General features: G+C 46.8%; 1 protein-coding gene across 2 annotated transcripts in view; it reads right to left on the reverse strand.

Annotated features, from left to right (window-relative positions):
- The window catches only part of SHROOM3 (shroom family member 3), a 60,463-nt gene that overhangs the window by 22,581 nt on the left and 16,468 nt on the right, over positions 1 to 21,414 (reverse strand). For both annotated transcript variants that reach the window (XM_059922817.1, XM_059922815.1), the window contains 3 exons: positions 12,006 to 15,162; positions 5,526 to 5,599; positions 633 to 1,472 (listed from right to left, as the gene is read on the reverse strand). In XM_059922817.1, coding sequence (XP_059778800.1) covers positions 633 to 1,472; positions 5,526 to 5,599; positions 12,006 to 15,162 — 4,071 coding nt within the window. The remainder of the gene's footprint in view (positions 1 to 632; positions 1,473 to 5,525; positions 5,600 to 12,005; positions 15,163 to 21,414) is intronic.

Below are 21,414 nucleotides of genomic sequence, written 5' to 3' on the forward strand. Positions count from 1 at the left end.
ACCTTCAGCCTTACTCTTTATTCCTTCCCACGGACAGAGAGTGACTCTGCAAAGAGAAGCTGACCATAGCCCATTCCTAGTCCAGCCTCTTTAGAGAGTAAGGTTACCTCCAGGCTTGCTCTTGCGTGCTCACACGTGTGCTTGCTGTGTGTGTGTCTAGCACAGCCTGTGACTAGGCGGGCACCGCTGTTTAATTTGGGGCTCAGTATCAGGAGGCCCACTTATACTCAGATAGGAGCCATATTCTCCAGGATCAGCTCTCTCAGTAATAAAAGTGATTTTTTTTTGTCTTCAGAATGCCTTTTTCTTTTGCCTTATTTCTTAACGGGTTCAGAACTCTGGGCAGGGAAGAGGGATGCTGTTTATTTGGACCCTTTGAACCTGCCACGTCCACAGAAATGAACCTCACCTCGGCGCCCAAGGACTCCTAAAATGACGACCACCAAGGTCAACAAATGGAACAGCTGTGCCAGTTTCGTGAGCTGGGCTCCTGTTAACAAACCTCCACAGGGCTCTCCAGTGGCCAGCAGAGGCGGCTCTGGGAAGCGTGGAGCGTGGAAATCTCTTACTGGGGAGGGAGACCTTAACCTTGACGTAGGGAGGCCTTAACCTTGGCGGAGGGCTGCTCTCACCTGGCGTGGGGCTCCCGGTAGCCCTCGCTGTCCCACTGCTCCGCGCACACAGCTTCAGGGGGAGGCGGAGGGAAGAGGTCCAGGTTCTGGGCCGGGGCTTCCCGGCTGGGAGGCGGCGGCGCTGCTTCGCAGCTGGGGCCGGAAGTGGCGGTGGAGCGCAGGTCCCTCACGAACACCTCGTCGTCGTTGTCCTCCCGAGGCGGCAGGGAGGCCAGCAGGGCAGACTCAGAGATCCGGAGGGAGATTCTGCCCAGAGTGCCCGGGGCCCCGAGGGGCGTGTCTGGGGCCCCGAGGGGCGTGTCTGGGGCCCCGAAGGGCGTGTCTGGGTCGGAAGTGCTGCCGGGGCTGGGGAGGGCCTGCGGCTTCCGGTAGTGCTTCGGGCTCGCGCACCCAGGCGATGCGGTGTCCTCTGGGAGGCTGTCCTCTCTGACCGCGTGGGCCCGCGTCACCCAGGGCGGGGAGCGCCGCGTCCCTGCTCCCTCCTCCTTACTGCGTTCGGGGCTGGGAGGCTGGGCCGGCCGGTGGCCGCCACTTCTGGGGGTCCCGGCTGGGGTGCAGGGCTGGGCGGCGGCGGCCTGTGAGCAGTAGCTCGAGGGGCCAGGGGCAGGCAGGGCTGAGCTCGGCGGTGCAGCCCTGGTGTCCGGGAGATGCCCTTGCGCTCCTGAGGACAGGGGCCGGGGGCCAGGCGTTCTGCTGGCCTGCCTTGGAGGGTCCAGCGGTCCCGGACCCCTGCCGGGAATGGAGGCACCGCCACCTGCTTTGCAGCCCGAAACCCCGCAACGAGGGCTGGGATGGTGTTGGAGCAACGACATCTCTTCACGGCTGGAACAGCTGAATGGCCTGGAGCGGGATACAGACACATAGGTTAGCTCTGAAGAGAAGGGGCAAACGCTGAGCCCAAGGTGCCTTACATGGACGGGAAAAGCACTTGGTGGGGAGAAGGAACCCCGGAGAAGCTGCACACGGTCTTCCCTTGGCTGCTCGTACAAAGAACCAAGTTTAAATGAGATGCCGGGTAGGCATAAACTCCTGCAGGAAAATGTCACAGGGCAAGCCTGGGGTCACAAGGCATTTCTTTTTATTAACCCTCTCTCACCCCATCCACCTCCCCCCATGCAAGGCAGCTTTTGAGGACAGGCTTCAGGATATAAAAGGCAGGAGCAGGTATGTTTCTTCTGCTCCTTTTAGGACTAGTTTGGGAACCAGCTCCTGACTGGGGAAAAGAATGCTGCCTCATTCTCCACAGGTGAGAACCCCACGGGGGAGGTCTGAGGTCTGTTTGGAAAGTATTTGCATGGGCCGCAGAATCTGAAGGGTTTATTTACAACTTTCTCTTAGTCTCCCAGTGTTTTCATTTCTTAAAATGGAAAGTAAGAAGGAAAGGGAGAGTCTCACCTAAGGAGCTAATAAGCAGTTACCTCTGGAGAGAGAGACTGACCATAACGAGCAAATAGGGCGCATGGTCGTTTAAACAGCTGTCCTCTAGGCTCTAAGGAAAAACCCAACAATTTCCATTACGTTTGTTAACGTGTTTGAAAGGAAAAAAAGGAGAACAAAAACAAAGAAAACACGTCTGCAGCACTGCCCGCCTGCCTGCCATGCAAGAGTTAATGTGAGGATAAAAATATCTCCAGCAAAACAACCTTAATTTGTAAATCCCACATTTGTAGCTCCCTGACTAGTGTGCAAGTGAATCTGGAGAGCAGATGGCATTTTTCATTTTACAGACCCGTGTCCTGAGAGAGCTGTGGCTCAGTCCCAAGTCAGAGCCCCAGCACAGGCCTGCCACGAAATCATCTAAGTGCCAGGTGAGGGCAAAGCAGCATAAAGAAGGAAAAGACCACAAAGAACCAAATCAGCTCTTCTCCTGCCATTATTTTTTCTTTACTATAAATGCCGATGGTTGAGTAAGAGGCCCATCTTCCGCTCAGATGCATACCCTCCCCTCCCATCACAGATCCTTTTCATCTAGAAGCAGTGTCTTTACCAGAAACCTGTCAATATTCAAGAGTGGCTATTCTGTCCTTCTTGGTGGGTTCCCAAATGGGCACACCAGAAACCCAGGGGCAGGAGATTCACTGGGGGTGCTCTTTACCCCCATGTCTTATTCATTTTGCTATCCCCAGACCCTGGCACAAAGTACCCTCTCAGTAAATGTCTGTTGAACAAACGACGTCTCTTGTGCCCAACTGCTGTTTAGACTGCAGGCCATGAACTATTTTTAAACTTAGCAGCCTCTAATAGGACATGGAGTAACTGGAATCTGATGTTTTAAGGACCAACTCAGGTACCTTCATTTTGCTTTTTAAAAAGGGGAGACATCACTAAAATACACAATAAAATAATATTTATCTTTTAAAGATGTAGCCCAAATAAACCTTGATATAATATTTTTAGTTTATGTTTAATCTTCTTAGTTTATAGGAACCATACTGTAAAAAACTGTATTTCTGAAGGTAATAGTTGAGTTAAATGCTTAGTTTGGTTGAGAATACTTTTTCCTGGTGATTGTTTTCCAAGAATAAAGACTAGTATCATAAAGATTTTATTTCAGTCTCTTTTATAATAGAATGTGAGAGACAAGCGTCTATTGACATGTATCCAGGAATCTTAATATTCAGGAATTAAGTTTGATTAGTCTCATTTTTTTCCTTCATAGCATTTTTTTTAATGTGGTTAAAAAAAACCCCCACATAACATAAAATTTACTACTTTAAATTTAAATTCATTTTAACTTTAAATTCATTTAAAAATGTTCAGTTCGGGGCTTCCCTGGTGGCGCAGTGGTTGAGAATCTGCCTGCCAGTGCAGGGGACACGGGTTCGAGCCCTGGTCTGGGAAGATCCCACATGCCGCGGAGCAACTGGGCCCGTGAGCCACGATTACTGAGCCTGTGCGTCTGGAGCCTGTGCTCCGCAACAAGAGGCCACGACAGTGAGAGGCCCGCGCACCACGATGAAGAGTGGCCCCCGCTTGCCACAACTAGAGAAAGCCCTCGCACAGAAACGAAGACCCAACACTGCCAAAAGTAAATAAATAAATTAAAAAAAAAAAAGTTCAGTTCAATAGCGTTAAGTACACCCATATTGTTGCAAAACAGATCTCCAGAACATTTTCGTCTTGCAAAGCTGAAACTATAAACCTATTAAGCAACAACTCTTCTTTTGCCACTCCCCCGGCCCTTGTAACCACCATTCTACTTTTCTATAAATTCGACTACTTTAGATACCTCATACAAGGGGAATCATAAAGTATTTATGACTGGCTTATTTCACTTAGCATAATGTCCTCGAGGTTCATCCAGGGTGTAGCATGTGACAGCATTTCCTTCCTTGTAAAGGCTGAATAATATTCCACTGTATGCATACACCACATTTTGTTTATCCACTCATCCATCTGTGGACATCTGGGTTGCTTCCACCTCTTTGCTATTGTGAATAGTGCTGCCTCGAACATGGGTATGAAAATCTCTCTTCAAGACACTGCTTTCAATTCTTTGGATTTACACTCAGAAGTGGGATTGCTGGGTCATACGATAGATTTTTAATTTCTTGAGGAACCTCCATACTGTTTCCGTAGCAGTTATACCATTTTGTAACCCCACCAACAGTGCACAGGGGTTCTAATTTCTCCACATCCTCACCAGCACTTGTTCTTTTATGTTTTTTCGATCGTAGCCATTCTAATAAGCGTGGTTTTGATTTGCATTTCTCTGATGATTAGTGATGTGCAGTATCTTTTCATGGGCCTGTTGGCCATGTGGAGAAATGTCTATTCAAGTCCTTTTTGGAATCCAGCAATTGGATTTTTTGTGGTTGACTTTAGTTTCACCTTAGACTTCAGACCAGCTCTCTTTTGGCAGAGCTCTAGTTCACTGTTAGTCTTCCCTTGTCTCTAGCTTTGAATTAATGCAGCCAAACTAAAGTCCTCAGCCTCACCTTGACTGCTTCACTTTAAGGCACAGCTCCAGGAGCAAGACCAACTACAGAAGGCTGCTCTTGGCAGTGAAGGAGGTCACCTAATACCCACTTCCTGACCATGCTGGCAGTATTAGGTTGAGCTATCGAGAAGGTGAATGCCAGCAAAAGAGAGAAACAATGATTGAATGAAACATAGTAAAAATTAAGGAACTGGCTTGAAAAATCATGGGCGGTAGTAGGGAGGGTTTAAATGTATTACCATTAGTAATAACAGATGACAGTAGATAGTCCTATAATGCTGCATTAAAACTACATACAGGCATGTGGTTCAGAGGAAACTCTCTTTGGAAATTTCTACCTCTTAAGCTCCAAGTGAATAGTTTAAAGATTCTAATTCTGAAAAATTGCCCATTATATTTTTTCTACCAAGGAGAAATGATTTTGATGGCAATTTTTAAAACATGAATTTCCTGCTATTTTCTATCTCTAAGTGCCTAAAATAATGACTTTAGAGCTTTATTTTTTACTTCAGGTGATTCCTGCAAGTTTGTCTTGTTCTGTGAAGGCTGTTCATGACGCTCATTCTTCCGCTACTGCTTTATTCAGCAGACCTGATCCTCTGGGACAGAGCCAGAAGAGATCAGCCACGTTTAAGAGAGGCCCCACGTGTGAGAGCCGGAGGTTATACTTGAGAAGAGCATATCCATCAACTATTCTGATGCCAAACTTACTGGAAGTCAACCATTGCCTCAATAGCACACATTCAAAACCTATTTTGAATAGTATCATTCTTAGAGAAAGTCATCTATAAATAAAAAATAAAGCTCCCCATGGCCTAGACAAACTGAAGAGGTGGCACATGACACTATGAAACATCATAATATCACACTTCGATTTCTGGTAGAGAGGAACAGAAGCATTTAACTCCAGCAGCATTCATAAGGTAGAGGGCATCATAAATACAGATACATACCTGGATCCTGGGCCAGCCAAATAACATGGATCCTTCACAAGACCAAAGCCATTGTTTTCCCCCAAAAGCACATCCTTAAAACACAAGAGGCACAGCGTTATTACCAACAGGTCTTTAAATTTACCAAGGGGGTGGAGGTATAAAGGAGAAGAAACATTTATTGGAGGTTCACTATTTATTATCAGGCATCATGGTGGCACTCTTACATACTAACCCATTTCATCCTCAAAGCCCAGGAAGTACTGTTAATCCCACTGCATTGATGAGGACACAGGCCCCAAGAGGTTAACTTTCCCAAGGTCACAAGTGGCAGAACCTCAGTCTACCTCACTGGGTGCCTCTCCTAACAAAGACATTTTCTAAACAAGAGAAGTCCGATAACAATCATCTCCAGACTTCAAACAACTCCTATACTTGAAATATAATGATGAAAATTAATTCAAAGGGCCAAGCTTTCAAAACAGCAATAGGGAAATATGGGAGATGACAGGAAAAGGAGAGTTTACTGAATGCAGCAAAATCTCAAGAACTAGATACGAATCTGGCTTGTAATCAGGTTGAAATACATTCTCTCTGGGAAAAACATCTCACCCCCATGTAATGTCAATAACACTGGGGACATTTCAAGGGTAGTCATTATTTGTTTTTGTTTTAAATAAGGGTATATATTAGTTTCCTGAAAGGGTTGTAGGTCAGTTTTTGTTAGTGTAAAATCAGTTCATATGTACAGGTCCCTGATGAAGACAATGATGTTGCTATTGATAAAACTCTCAATTATTTATGATAATAGCAGACAGGTAGAAAACAGGAAAATTAAATCCACATGGAAGCCCTAAACTTAATTTCAACAATTTATTTCACCATTTATTCTGTCCAAAGGGCCAAATGCTTTTCATCACCCCACTCCACTCTCTCTCTCTTTTTCTTTTTTTCCCCCCAATCATTGGTAGAGGTACTAAGAAGCAATGAAAAGAGCCAAACGTGGGTGGGAGAAGGTCCAAAGAAGAAACAACCCTGAATATTATTAATAACTGCAGCTTCCCCCTCCTCGGCATTTACTGTATGCTGGACACTCAGCCAAGCTCCTTATAATCCTCAAATGATGTGCCTGGAGCTGTGTTAGGCACCTGACATTTCCTCCGTAATTTAATCTATAACAATGGGGAGAGGGGAGGTAACTGCAGCTCAGAGAGGATAAGTATCTTACCCACAATTAAGTAAGCAGCTAGGATTCAAACCATGATTTCCTCAAAGCCTAAGGTCGATCTTTGGAATCTTAAGTTGAATGGTGGCTGAGCTGGATACAATCAGATGTCAATGCTTTGAGAAAAAGGAATTCCATGTGTCTCTGATTTGCTCAAATATCACTAGAGGGAATGGGAATTCCTACTCTCCGCAAAACCCTATGGTCCCTTTATAACCAACAAGGACCTACTGTATATATAGCACAGGGAACTCTGCTCCATATTCTGTAATAACCTAAATGGGAAAAGGACTTGAAAAAGAACAGATACATGTATAACTGAATCACTTTGCTGTACACCTGAAATAAACATAACATTGTTAATCAACTATACTCCAATATAAAATAAAAAGTTAAAATAAAAGTCTTTCCCCACTCCACCCCCTCTGTTGACATGAATGTTCAGCTTCGCCAATAATTAACTGGAAAAGCCTATCTAGGTCCCCTTAAAGCTCCTAACCTAGTAACGTTCAAATGTATATTTCTACTCTATTACTTCCTTTGAATTACAGTATGAGCTTGATATTTCTGTGGGTGTATATAAAATAAAAGAACTCAGACCCAGTAATAGGCCATTGAGAGAACTCTCTACATCTCCTGTCAATGGAAATACCATTTGGACAGAAGGAAAATGCCTTCCCAACCTAGTAGAAAGCCCAAGGAGGATACATTCCTGTTGCATTTATTTGCTTAGATTGGGCACGTATGCACTTTCAAAGAAGACTTGATTTTCTATAAACTGGTAAGAAGTATAAACTATTATGACAATTTAGGAAAAAGCAGTGGCAATGGGAGAAATACCAGGTATAGAGTTATGCCAACAGATACTTGTTAAGTGTCTGTTTTTGTTAATCGTCTCTAACTTCTTTTGACCGACTTAAAAGTACACCAGTTCTTATTCTTCATTAGGCACAGTACAGTTAGAACTATAAACCCGAATCCCATCCAATTCCGATTCGCACTCTTCCTTTGGATTCTGAATTAAATATCCTATTATCTCTATGACCAATGAAATATGAAGACAATATTCATCTACTTTGTAATATCAGCTTCAAGTATCTGCTAAAATGAATTAGAAATTCATTTTTAAAAATTTTAAATGTTATTTAAATGTATAACAGTAATTGATAAATGTTAAAATGAAATCAATTCACTGGCTGGAGTTTTCAGATATAAGATGTTTAACTCTCACCTCCCTCCAGTCGCCCAGTCTTTTTTGATACCGGGAGGCAGCGTGGTATAGTGACTTAAAACCTCTGGAGTCAGACAGTATGGGGTCAAAACCTTGCTCCCACTATGTTGGGCAAATTTCTCAGCCTTTCTGTGCCTCAGTTCCCTCATCTGTAATATGGCGATAACAACGGTATCTCCTCCTTTGCATAGATGTAGGATTAATTTTAAGCTTATAAAACACAGTACAGTGACTGGCACATAGTAAACATTTGATTATTAGTAGCTATTTGTAACTTTACATTTTGTGGAAAGTTGATTCTGTTATTTATCCCCAAGTTTGTTGAGAGGTACTAAAAATGATATACAAGTTGCATCCTACAGAATCAAGACTACATCCAACATTGTGGGGTTCCATGCATTGAGCAATTTCCTCAGCAATCAAATGTTTGTCACATCATCACATGGTGAATGTGCTACATATAAGAAATGAAGATCTCTGAAAATACAGTGAGAACCAGAGAAGACTCTAACTCAGCATCTGGAAAAAAAAAAAAAAAAAACAATACCCCACCAGGAATCTTATTTCTCCAACACCAGGAATCTTATTTCTCCAAAAGGTTTCTTTTAATAGCCTCTGCTATATTTTAGATCTATGCCAACGAACAGGTATAAATTTCCATCTCCAAGGCAGAAATGTTTGGATTTTTTCCTGCAGCTTTGCAGGGCCTACCTACTTTAAAACAGTTAAGTTTTCTAAAGTCTCACAGAAAGTAGGAAATAGCCAAGAATTTGATGTGCCCTTTAGCTCCATCACTAATATCCATCTGTTCTGCAATTACACCTTTAAAATTAAGAGGAATTAAAGGAGAGGGAATGGGAGGCTGCTTGTTCAGAGACGACCACAGCTGGCTAAGGAGAGGCCCAGGGCTTGCTGAGTGCCTGAGCAGGTCTCAGGCTACAAAAGGTGGCAGCCTTCTACAGTCATCGTTCCAGGCCCAAGAATGATCAAGTTTTATAAACAGAGAAACTGATTTCCATGCTGACCTTGTTTTGGAAGCAAAAACTATCCTCACTAATGGACTTTTGAAAAGGAGCTGAATCCTTGCCCAAAGCTTGTAAAATCCTGCTCTATTAGCATCTGCCTGGCAGGAGCAAGCAGCATTTGTTCGGGATGCCTCGGACTGAGCCAGCACCAGAAACAGACTCCATATTTTGGGTCTAACTCAGCCAGATGATTTAGTCGCTACAGGGTCACTTAATTTCTCAGAATCCTCTAAAGCTGGGATGAGAAAAATTGTTATTTATCACCTTCACCAAAGCTTAATGATAATGGTAAAAGTTCCTGGAATTTATTCAAATAAATAATAGTATCTTAAAATATTAACCACAATAATTATGTGGAGACTAGTTTTATTTTGTTTTTCACTAGTTCTACAACTAAGGTAGATAATGGGTGTATGAAGAAGATGCGAGGGGCAGACCTTGCCATGGACCAGTCTCAGGGCAGGCACGGTGCAGCTGCTGAGCCAGGGAATGAAGGAGGAAGCCTAAGAACACAGTCTTGGTGCAGTTGCAATCTGGGGGATGATAACCTATTTTCAGAATTTGTAGGAGCAAAGCAGCGCAGATAAATTATTTCACGTTGAAATATTTCCCCCCTCTGGCATCATATTCCCCACGTTAAATAATTTCTAAATATGGTACTCGCTTTATGAAAGAGAACATAAATAATGTTCTGTATTTAGCTGTCTTTCTAGAAAGTTTTTCAAATAATACCAAATAATTGGGATTTAACTGGGATCATTTCTCTATACTGCCTATGTTTTAGCTCTATTTCCCAGTTTACCAGGCTTGAGAAATATGTGGAAGGGAAGGCAAAATAACATTCATAACCATCCAACAAATTCCCCAAGAGAGAAAAATGACATCTATCAGAAGATGATTTAGTTTTCACCTAAACATTTCTATTTTCTTTAGAACATGGGGAGAGAAATGAAGAAAATGTTTGTTCTGCTACACGGTGAGCTTCCGAAGCCCATCAAACTAGCTGAAATGGCATATTACATATGTGGATTTTAAAAGCGTCTTAGGGGTAGGATAAGGACTGGAAATTAGCTCTTTTCTTCACGCTAAGGGGTGAAAAACAGCTACTGGAGGCTTACGGAGGATTGCCTCTATAGATTGTGTGTGTTTGTGTGGTGTGTGTGGGTTATATTGGGGAGAAAATATTTCTGAAGAGAAAATATCTGGGAGGGAGCAGTATTTTCTCACAATGCTGTGCGTATGTGTGTTGCAAAAGCAGTGCAGCAGACAGATGTCTCAGGCAGTAATGGCTAACTCTTCTTTGTCTGAAGCTGCTTCCTCCAACTCAATGCCTCCCACACACAACCTCCAACTCTTTGTCAACATCCTGCCCATCCTTTATAGCCTGGTTCAAAACCCTTCTCCTTCAAGAGATGCTCTCTTAGATCCTCTCAGAATTACTATCCCTCCCACAGCATCTTATTTATGACCACTCCCAAAGCATTCACTATTCGTGTTAGTTATTTATACATAAGTTCATAGTCCTTGCTCAACTATGAACCCCAGAAAGGTATGACCCTTATTTTCCCTTACGTTTCCTTTAAACCTATAAGCAGTCCTTTTCGTAAAACATACGTTCTACAAATGCCTGTTGAATGATTGCATTCTCTGCTGGGGAAAACAGAATCTGAGAAGGGACAATGGAGGGGTATTCTCCCCTGTGGTAACATATATGTGAATTCCTCGTATCTTCTTACCTGGGAAGGGAACCATGAGGCGGGACATCGACCTGCAGTGCACGCAGAGCTTGAGGATGGGCTAAGAATTAGGGGAATTAATAGACTCCTGGGAGTCAGAGTGCTTGGATTTTATTCCTAGCTCTGCCTAAAACTTCCAGTGGAAAGCTCCTCATGATCTTTGCATAGTTCGGAGACTTTATGAGAGAATTTGAAAGTCTGACATTCTCCTACCTCGCCACGATAGTACACAGAGACAGAGAGACATGGATTTGATATGGAAAATATACTCTACCATATAGGATTATTTTGAGGATTAATGAGATAATAAACATAAAAGCATACTTAGTTGAGGGCCTGGAGCTCAACAACCAACAATTATCAAAGTCAATAACTATACTTATTTTGTCAATGCAAAAGTCCAATAGAAACAAAGAAGGTATGAAGCTAGCATCTTTAAAATACTGAGACACAGCCTCTATTGCATGAACTTAAAAAAAGAGAAAAGCAGCAAAACAAACAAAAAAACAAAACACAAAAAAACCACCGAAACAAAGAAAAAAGATAACCCCTAAATTTTCCTAATCTAATTCTCACACTGAGAAGTGGGTGACACTAAAATGAAGTTATTATATATATATGTATATACTATATAATACATACATACTATATATGTATGTGTGTATATATATTATATACACTTGTCTCCCAGTATCCCCAGGGAATTGGCTCCAGGAACCCCCAGGGACGGATACCAAAATCCACCTGATGCTCTATATTGATAAAATGGCATAGTATTTGCACATAACCTACACACATCCTCCTGTATACTTTAAATCATCTCTACTTACAATCTAAATACTATGTAAATAGTTGCTGGTGTGCTGGCAAATTCAAATTTTGCTTTTTGGAACTTTCTGGAATTTTCCCAATATTTTCCATTCCAGTGCAGAACCAGGAATACGAGGCCTACTGTGTGTGTGTGTGTGTGTGTGTGTGTGTACACATATACATCTATATCCATTGATACACACACATATATATGTATAGATATCTATATCGATATATAATACATGTAACTACATAAGATATCCACACAACTGTATCGATATCTATGTATTATATATCTGTATCTCTGTAATGATCTCATCAGACAGGGGTACTGAGAAAGACATCACCTTACGAAAACAAATGCTACTCTCTTGCGTGTAAAAGGAAAACGAAGGGGAGAGGAGGGGGTTAGAGAAGCCGCACTAAGGCTTCCAGGATGCAAGGGGCAGTGCTAGGACCCCTGGCTGCACATACCTGGCGCTTGTCTGCGGTGGGAGATGACCGTGATCTCATGTGGACAGGGACGGCCTGGACGTCTGAGCGCTCCAGCAGGTCCTCGGCCGACATGGACTTCCCGGCCCTCCCGGCCGCGGACCCCCACGGGGAGGGCCCCCCAGGGGTCCTGTCCAGCCTCTGGGGGCCCTTTGGACCGCCAGTAGCTCCACCGAGCAGTTCTCTCGGGGCTTGGTCTCCACGGCGCCGTTCCCCGAGGTGGCGGCCGCCGGCAAAGGAGCTGCTGCGATCTCGGGGGGCCCGTGGCGGCTCCCCGCCACCCCCTTCCGCGGTGGCCGGCTGGAGGGCGGCCTCCCTGCGGGGCGGCAGGCTGGGCTCCCGCAGAGAGGAGAGACTGCAGGCCGCAGCGAGGCCGGGGCCCTCGGGCGCGGCCTGGAGGTAGGCGCTCTGGGCGCGCTCCCGCAGCGGCCCAGGCTCCTGGAGGCCGCAGCCGGCGGCAGCGGGCCGCTTGCCGGTCTTGCGCTGAATGTAGTCGGCCAGCGCGCTTTGCTGGAACTGCTTCAGCTCGGGCCCCGACAGGCTGAGGGTCGAGCAGGCCCTGCCGTCTCGCTCGAAGATGCGGCGCCGGTCAGCCACCGAGCTCTCTGCGAACTGCGGCCCCTTCCTTGGCGGGCCCGGGGGCGCCGGCTCGGCCTCCTCCGAGACCCCCACCTCGTGCATCTTCTCGGGCTCCGAGTAGGAGCGCTTCTTCTGCTCGGGGGTCAGGTGCCGACGCGGCCCCCTCCGGGCGGCAGGGGGCGCGGGCCGGGCTGGGTCGCCCTCGGCCGGGGTCACGCTGTGCCGCTCGCGCGGGGTGTGCGGGGAGGCGGAAGCCGGCGCCTCCGGGCTCCGCAGCCCCACGTGGGCGGAGGCGGGTCGCAGCCGCCAGGGCCTGGCAGCTGTGGGCGTCCCCGGCTCGAGGTCCCGGCGTCGAAAGGAGGTGGCGCCCAGGACGCGGGACTGCGCGTCCTTGATGCTGTTCCGGTAGGCGCGGCTGAAGGGGGCATCCTGCACGGGCGAGTCTGGCGTGCGGGGCCGGTCATCGGGCCACACGGCCTCCTTCTCGGCCTCGCTGAAGAGCTGGAAGGTGCTCTGGCTGCGGAGCAGGCGAGCGTCCCGCCTCGGCTGCTGACCACACGGCTGCCAGGAAACCTCTTCCGACCTCGGCTCCCCGTTTTTGCAGTGCGGCTCCCCATTGCCTAGGGGTTCCGTGGATTCGGAAAAACGGATATGGGCCTTTGTCTCCTCCAAGTCATTCCCCAAAGTATGAGAAGTTGGGAGTGTCCTGTTGGGCCTGTGGTGATAACCGTAACTAGAGCTGCCCGCACTCGGGGGCCTCTGGCTCCCTTGCTCTCGCTGCTCGATCTTGGAAACCTTCTCCAGCACCGAGCAGTGGGGCTTCCCGTACTGAAAGCCCTGCAGAGCCGAGGCGCTGCTGGAGCTGAGCCTCCTTCGGCCCAGACTGGATGTCTCCTGCGGGGGCGGGGAGGGCAGCTCTTCATACCTCGGGTCTGAACTGTGGAACGAAGCCGAGGCACTGGTTCTCCCCTCAGGCCTGGGATAGGAAACTGACCTGTCCAGCTGGCTCCTGTGATCAGGAACAATAGTCCTTCCAGAGTCCTCTGCCTTGGTGCTGACTGCACAGGTGGATGTGCCTTCCAGGTAGATCTCCTGGGCTCCCCCTCCTAGATCCAGGCTGCTTTGCCTTCTTAGACTCTCAGGAATGTTCTGGAGGGAGGAGAAGGCAGATGTGGTCTTGCCAAAGTTGCTTGGCATGCTCTGGCCCAGGCTGCCTCTCTCGAGCCTCCGCCGGAGGTTGGCATTGTGGTCTTCATGGAAATCACCCTCCCAAAGCTCTGAGGGCAGGAAAGATCTCTTGTCTTCACCCACTTGCCAGGCCTGAGCCTGAGGGGATTGGAGGCCATGGTAATTAGAATATTTGTTGCCCTGGGTGCTCTTTCTCTCACTGGGATGTGGGCTGTTGCCTTGGAGAGGTGTGAGAAGTCTCTTCAGGGAGGTCTCCTCCTCGTTTTCAGGCACTGAGGGGAAATGGACTTTGTAGGGGACACATTTGGCTGAAACTTCAGGTTTCCTCTCTCCTGGGTACACCGAGTCATGTTCTAGGGGCTGGCAGAAGGCAAAGCCAGGCCTGCTAGATCCATTTTGGTTCCCATTCTCATCAAGGGTGGCCGTCTTGTCGCAAGCTCCCTGCGGAGCTGGATACCCGCCCTCCTTGGCCAGCGCAGGGTAGAGGGTGCCGTTACCACTCACGGAAGGCCGGGGCACCTGGGCAAAGTGTGGCTCCAGGGAAGGTACCGGATAGATGCCAGTCGGCAGCAGAGGTTGGCCAGGTTGGGCCTTCTGGGTGTAATTATGCTTGGGCTTCACTGGGGGGCTGTTTTCTGGACTCTTCTCCAGCACGGTATGCAGCTGTTCCTCTGTGAAGGGAGATTTCAGGGTGCCTGCAGAGTTTGCCTGAGGCCGGCAGAACCGTTTCTGATCAAGGCTAGACCAGGAGCCAGGCCGCTCTCGCTGCCGAAAGGCCGCATAACTGTCACTCCGAGCCGGGGGCAGAGGCGCACCCACTTTAGGAGGCAAGTTGTCCGCGGTGGTCTCCAAGGAGCTGGGGCAGTGCTGGCTCCAGGAGGGGGGTGGCGCTTCCTTGCCCCGAGGAACACTATGCCATTTCTCATAGCCCTGACCATCTGCCAATGCTCGGGCCTCCTTACCTTGCAGAAGCAGGCCTGAAGAGTTCACCTCATACTCTGCTGAGACCCCCCTCCGGGGATCATAGACTGTCTTAACATAGCGAATGTCTGCCTGCCTCATCCCTTCTAGGAGGCCACCTCGAGCAGAAGTGGTGTCCACGGAGCCCGAACGCTCCCGGCCAGAGATGCCGGGGGGCGGATACTCGAGGATGCTGGAACTGGTGGAGAAGGAGCTGTAAGCCGAGTCTCTCTTGTTATGGAGGTGGCTGAGCTGGTCCATGCTGCTGGTAGACTTGGCCGGGGAGAGAAGGTGGCAGGGCGGGCATCCCCCGCTGGGCTCCAGGCTGTCCATGCTCCCCTGGGAGCTGCACTGGTCAGGGCTCCGCCTCAGATAAGCATGGTCATAGCCGGAGAGGTCACTGGTAGAGGAGCTGGAAGAAAGGGAGGCAAAGCAGTCAGCAGGGAGTCCGTATCATTCAGCAGGCTTACAGGCACGGGACCCAGCCTATAAACGTACTCTTGGGAAAGATATTTGGTTTCTGGAAGGGGGGGGGGAAAGGGCCATATTTGGGCCTTGCTCAGCCTCCCTACGTGTCATCACTAGGAGTAACTGCCCAACGCCGCAACCTATGTGCCGCTAATTAATCACCCAGGCTCGCCAAGGGAGAAGCGGGGAGCGCGAGGAAGCCACGCGGCCTTTGGACACGGGCGGCACACTGATGTGATGTGCTCCATGCCAGAAGTGACATTCTGCACATGCCAAGAAATGAGAGAGGTGGGCGAGGAAAGAGGAGGAAGAGTGATGGAGACTGACATTTTATGTCTCTTGGGGCGTCTGTGGGGAGAAGGGGAAAGCTTAGTAAGAGACCAGGCACGTGAATGGCTGAGGGAGACTCTGCACGTGTCCATGGTTTTAGTTAATATCTTTCCTTTTTATGGAATTGAAGGGTTACTCCCTGGCAATCTTCCTGGAATCTCAACTGTACAAGAGACAGTTTGTTTGTGGGGAGAAGGCCAAACACAAAACTGAAAGAGAGAAATACTGAGAGAATAGTACAGAGTTAGAGAAAGCGGATGAGAGAGAAGGAGAGGCAGGCTGGATAAGAAGCCTTAATCTTAGGAGGCTTTTGGGTGCTGGGAGCCAATCACCCACGGACAACTTCCCAGAGTCTGGGCAAAGCCTCATACACTGGAGGGTAAGACCTCCTTCACGAGCTCGTCCAGGTGATTTTCAGAGCCTGCCTGGGGGAGGGGGAGTGACTCTCACTCCTGGCATCATACACCCCAGAAAGTTGCCATAAGACAGAATTACTTATAATTAGCTTTAATTATAAAATCAAAATATACTTCACCCCAGCAATGTTGGGGGAGAGAGGACATAGACATAGGAAGGAGTAAGTAGCTCAAAAATCAAACAGCAGTCTCAATAGTTCAAACATTTGTGACTCACTATTCTCTAAAGAAGAGGAAAGGAGAACTAAGAGTTCTTGCCTGAGGTTTTCCATTTTTAAATGAATAGGCATTTAAACGCTATTAAAATTCATGGAGCTATTATTCTATTTCTAGATCTCACGTAAGTAAATATGGTGCCTTAATGGCCGAGTACGCGATAATGCTTTGTGGCTGGACTGTCTCCACAGTATATGGGAAGAGAATAGAAGGAGTCACCTGCTGAGTCAAAACTGGTGCTGGAATTCAAGGAAAAGAAGACTACATTTTCAGCAACTCACCCTAAGAATAATTTTCTCTATCAAGGGAAGTGAACTTACTGAATGGAGCATCCTGCTTTGGGAGGGACAGGTATAAATTCAAGGGAGAAAGGAAGGGAACAGCTCCTGAGCCAACCAGATTAGGGAAGTCAGTCCTGGCACCCAGTGGCATGGCATATGTCACTGACAGTTTTTACTCCCACTCCCCTCTAAATGAAGAGGCTGTGTTGAAAATGCACATGACATGGCTCAGTTGAGGATAATCCCATATGACCCGCTTGTGCTTCCCTTTATCTCCTCTAACAGAAGACTCAGAGCTAATACTTTGAGGGCACATGGAAGCAGTAGACCCCACAAGGGCTGTTTTGCTCATCAATTCCATGCAGGTGGTAGACACTACTTAATCCTCCTCCCAAGTGCTAAGAATTTTAGCAGTCTTTCACTAAAAGGCTACTTCAAATCTAATTTAGGAGCATGCAAAAAAAATCAGAGTGAATAAACTGATGGGTTAACTGTAACACTGTTGAGTGGGAGGAAATGCCACCACCAACATATCTCAAAATACAGATGGTATCTAGAAATATGAAATCACTAGTAAATCTCTAGCCAGGCAGAGCTAGGGTAGAGTGGGTTCCATCCTGTAGCCAAGGGAAACTTAACCCACCTTTCCTCAGATGGAATGCATCACATGAGGACCAGGAATGCTCTTCCCTGCTACTCAGGGAGGGCTGTGTCCCCGCCCAATTCCCATTCCCAAGCTGACTGGGAACTAAGACCAAGTGACCTATGCCATGCCATGCCATGGAGTGCCCTGACATCACCCTCTAGGAACCAGTTCTTCTACCATGTTCTGGAAGCAGTCATTCTGACTACCCTTGCCATTCCTGCTTCCAAGATGGGGTACTCTTAATGATGGTTGAGAAGAACTTGGCATGAAGGTCTTCAAGCCCTGCAAGAGCTGCAAGCCACACAGAGACAGACTTACTCTTAAGATGAGTGCATCAAGTGTTGTCAGAGTTCTTACTGTGGTCTGACAACTTCTCCTACCTCATTTTCTACTGCCCTCCTTCTTGCTCACGGCACTCTGGCATAATGGCCAACTTACAGCACCTCAAACCCATGAAATAGGACTTCCCTGGTGGCGCAGTGGTTAAGAATCCACCTGCCAATGCAGGCGACACGGGTTCGAGCCCTGCTCCGGGAAGATCCCACATGCCGCGGAGCAACTAAGCCCACGTGCCACGACTACTGAGCCTGCGCTCTAGAGCCCACGAGCCACAGCTACTGAAGCCCGCGTGCCTAGAGCCCATGCTCTGCAACAAAAGAAGCCACCACGATGAGAAGCACGCGCACCACAATGAAGAGTAGCCCCCGCTCGCCGCAGCTAGAGAAAGCCCGCGCGCAGTAACAAAGACCCAACACAGCCATAGATAAATAGATAAATAGATAGATAAATAGATACATAAATAAATAACCCATGTAATACATTCCCACGTCAGGGTCTCAGGGCTTTTGTACTCGCTGTTCCCACAAAAAAGGAATGCTCTTCACCTGGCGCAATCCCTTCCCCTTATTCAAGTCTCTGCATCAGAGAAGACTTCCTGCTACTCACTAAAAAGTACCTCTTCTGTCCTTACTCCCTGTTACTCTGCTTTACTTTCTTCATGGCACTTACCACTACTTGACATCACATCACCTCTGTTTGAAAGTATTAATATTTTCTAAATACTTAAACCACAGCAAAAAGCACAAGTGTATGCAAACATTTCCTAAAGTGTACTCCTAGAATATTAATTGCTTAGGTGACCAAATATGTTTGGAAAATACTGGGCTAGATGACTTAAATAATTGTAATTACTTTAAGACTCCTGAGTCCTTAATAAACTTGCTCATGTGATGTTCTTAAAGGAAAATATACTAAGCAATGTTTTCTAAACTTATGTGACCCTAGAAACTTTTTCCCAAGGAGTATCTAATGGATTATTATTCCATGGAACACACCTGGGGAAACAATAAATACAGCAGGTTGGGGGCTTTTTATGTCTTGTTCAGTCTTGTACCCTCAATAATCAGAAATCATCTGAGACGTAGTGGGTATTCCACACATATTTGCTGAAGGAGTGAATCAATGAACACATACTAGTTCTTTAGTATTTTGATACTGTTATTTCAGCCTCTTAGGAGGGGACCAGACTACGCGACTTTTCAAGGTTTCTTCTAAAGTATATAGGACTTTAGAAGTCCTAATACTTTAGGACCATTGTGAGATTTCTGTATGACAGCAAAAAGGCAGTGACAAGGATCTGACAGAAAGAGGCTGAAATACAATTTCAGTGGAATTCCAGATCCAAGCCAGCTTGCAGGCAGTGAAAATTACATGTCTCCAGCCTCTCTGAACTTCTCTCTCCCTCTCTCCTCACTCCTGCCCTTCCCCACCCCTAGAGCTCCCTCCTTCTCTTGCTTCTTAACGAGAAGCAGATCCACACATTTAGGACTGAGACTACGTAATATTCCTGGTTTCTGGAACTGTCAGAAGTCTGTCAGAGGGATGCCGGCCACCAGACCACTAGATGCCACTGTGTTCCTCAGAAACGTGCCAGGAGAGCTTCTCCGTCTACAGCTGCCAAGGGCTGACCCTCTGAGCAGAACTCGGAGCTGCAAGCCCGAGGCATGGAATGAACAGACCACAGGATGCTTTGGGCTGCAGTAGGAGCTGGGTAACCCGAGCTTCCCTTTCTCCCTCTCTTCCTCCACAGAGCTGTTGTGCTGACAGTCATTGTGTCAGCAGGAGGCTGTTCTGAAGCTTGATTTAGAGGGCAGACTGGTCGGTACAGTACAAGATCCACCTGCCTCTGGAGGTTGGGATGAGCAGGAAACAGCAGGTAGAGAAGCAGAACCTTCAGAATATTGCACTTCTGATGCCAGCGCCATCATTCTCCTGAGGCCTCTTGGAGCTCACCACAGTTACTGTGAGCAGTTATTCTAAGCACTGATTGCAGTCGTCTTATTTCTGCCTTTGGACAAGCTTGTATTTTAGGTCACAGTATGACTTCAGATTTAGGGCCTCCTAAGGCTAGCGGTTAGGAGGCTCCAAAGGGCCCCACTGTTTAGGGGTACCCTGTTAATACACTCCTGCATTTTATAAGTGTGTGCTGGTTTATGCCATTAACCTAGTCCAATACTAGGTTTCACTGTACCTCTGACAAGTCTTCAGCCTAATTATTATAATTAGTTTTCATAGTTACTGAGTGCTCACTATGTTTCAGGAACTACACTAAATGTTTTGCATATGTTATTTTGCTTAATCCTCACTACGAGCCAATGAGATCTGTATTATGAATTTCATTTTACAGACAAGGAAACCAAGATCAAAGAGGTGAAGTGATTTGCTCAAGCTCACGCAGTAGGCAGTGAAGTTGAGATTTAAACCGAGGTCTCACTTAAAAGTCCAAGTAGCTCACCATCGTGCTGTCCTTCCTTCACACTGTTAGGCCCCTGCATCTAACCTTCTAAAGGCCTTCAACACCGCTGTGCCCACAGAGCAAAGCACTGTGCCTGCCTGGGGCGTGGGCCCTGCTAGCAGCTCTGTTCCCGGAGCACACATGGCTCAGATGGTGAGAAGAAATTCTTTCAGGGTTATTGGGAGGGACACGGGCAAGGGAGAGGAGTGTCTGTCACAAGGAGGGTAACCAGGAAAGTATCCTAATGTGCTGGGAGCCATGCCCACCAGTCAGAGCTCTAGGATTTGGCCCTTGATTTGACCAGACATGAGTGTTAGGGGTTCTGAGTCCTCGCCAAATGCGTCCCCACCGCCTGGTAGTTAAGTAATCCTTCCAGAAACACCCTCCACTCCCTGATACAGACAAGCACTTGCATCTCATTTGTATGTGGGACCCATATTACCTTGACTTTCCTACCTCCCTACCATAACCTATATCCAAGTACTTCCAAAAAAGTGGTAAGTGACAGAGCCTGCCTCCCTGGGGTCAGAAGATGGATTCCAATTTGCATGGCTCCAAGTCTGTAGTAAATGTAGGGGCGTCCTGACTTAGTTCTTTAATATAAAGAACTAAGTGGGTGGTCAGGCTTGGCTCCCTTCTCCCCAGTCCCCTTCAATTGTGTAAGGTCTGATTACCATAATAAATCCCTTCTCCTGTAACACCTGTGATGGCTCTGCTTTTCCCTGACTGGACCTTGACTGATAGAGTGACTAGAAAAGCAGAGGAAGAATAACTAGTATAACTAGTGTAGAGGAAGTATAGGAGGTTACACGCAACGGCTTTGAAACCTAGCTTGAATTTGAGTCTTGACTTGGGTACTGATCAGATGTTTGACCTTGGACAAAGCCATCTTTCCAGCTTCAATGTCCTGTCCTGTGAAATGGAGTTAAGAACACTGTATCTGTTTCAAGGGTGTATATGAAGGACCACACGAGATAATGTATACACTGAGCAGTCCTCGGTGTGTTAACTGCTTCGATTGGAGCTAAGCTGGATAACTGGCTTTAACAGAAGGAGAAAAACCAACTGGGGAGTTCAAATACTGAATAAAATCATTCAGATAAAAATCCGATACAGAGGAATGGATAAAGAAGATGTGGTACATATATACAGTAGAATATTACTCAGCCATAAAAAGGAACGAAATTGGGTCATTTGTAGAGACGTGGATGGACTTAGACACTGTCATACAGAGTGAAGTAAGTCAGAAAGAGAAAAACAAATATTGTATACTAATGCATATATGTGGAATCTAAAAAAATGGTATAGATGATCTTATTTGCAAAGCAGAAATAGACACAAACATAGAGAACAAACATATGCATACCAAGGAGGAAGGGGGTGGGGTGGGAGGAATTGGGAGATGGGGATTGACATACATACACTATTGATACTCTGTATAAAATAGATAACTAATGAGAATCTACTGAATAGCACAGGGAACTCTACTCAATGCTCTGTGGTGACCTAAATG

The sequence above is a fragment of the Balaenoptera ricei genome, chromosome 5 (assembly GCF_028023285.1).
Source record: "Balaenoptera ricei isolate mBalRic1 chromosome 5, mBalRic1.hap2, whole genome shotgun sequence".
NCBI lineage: Eukaryota > Metazoa > Chordata > Mammalia > Artiodactyla > Balaenopteridae > Balaenoptera > Balaenoptera ricei.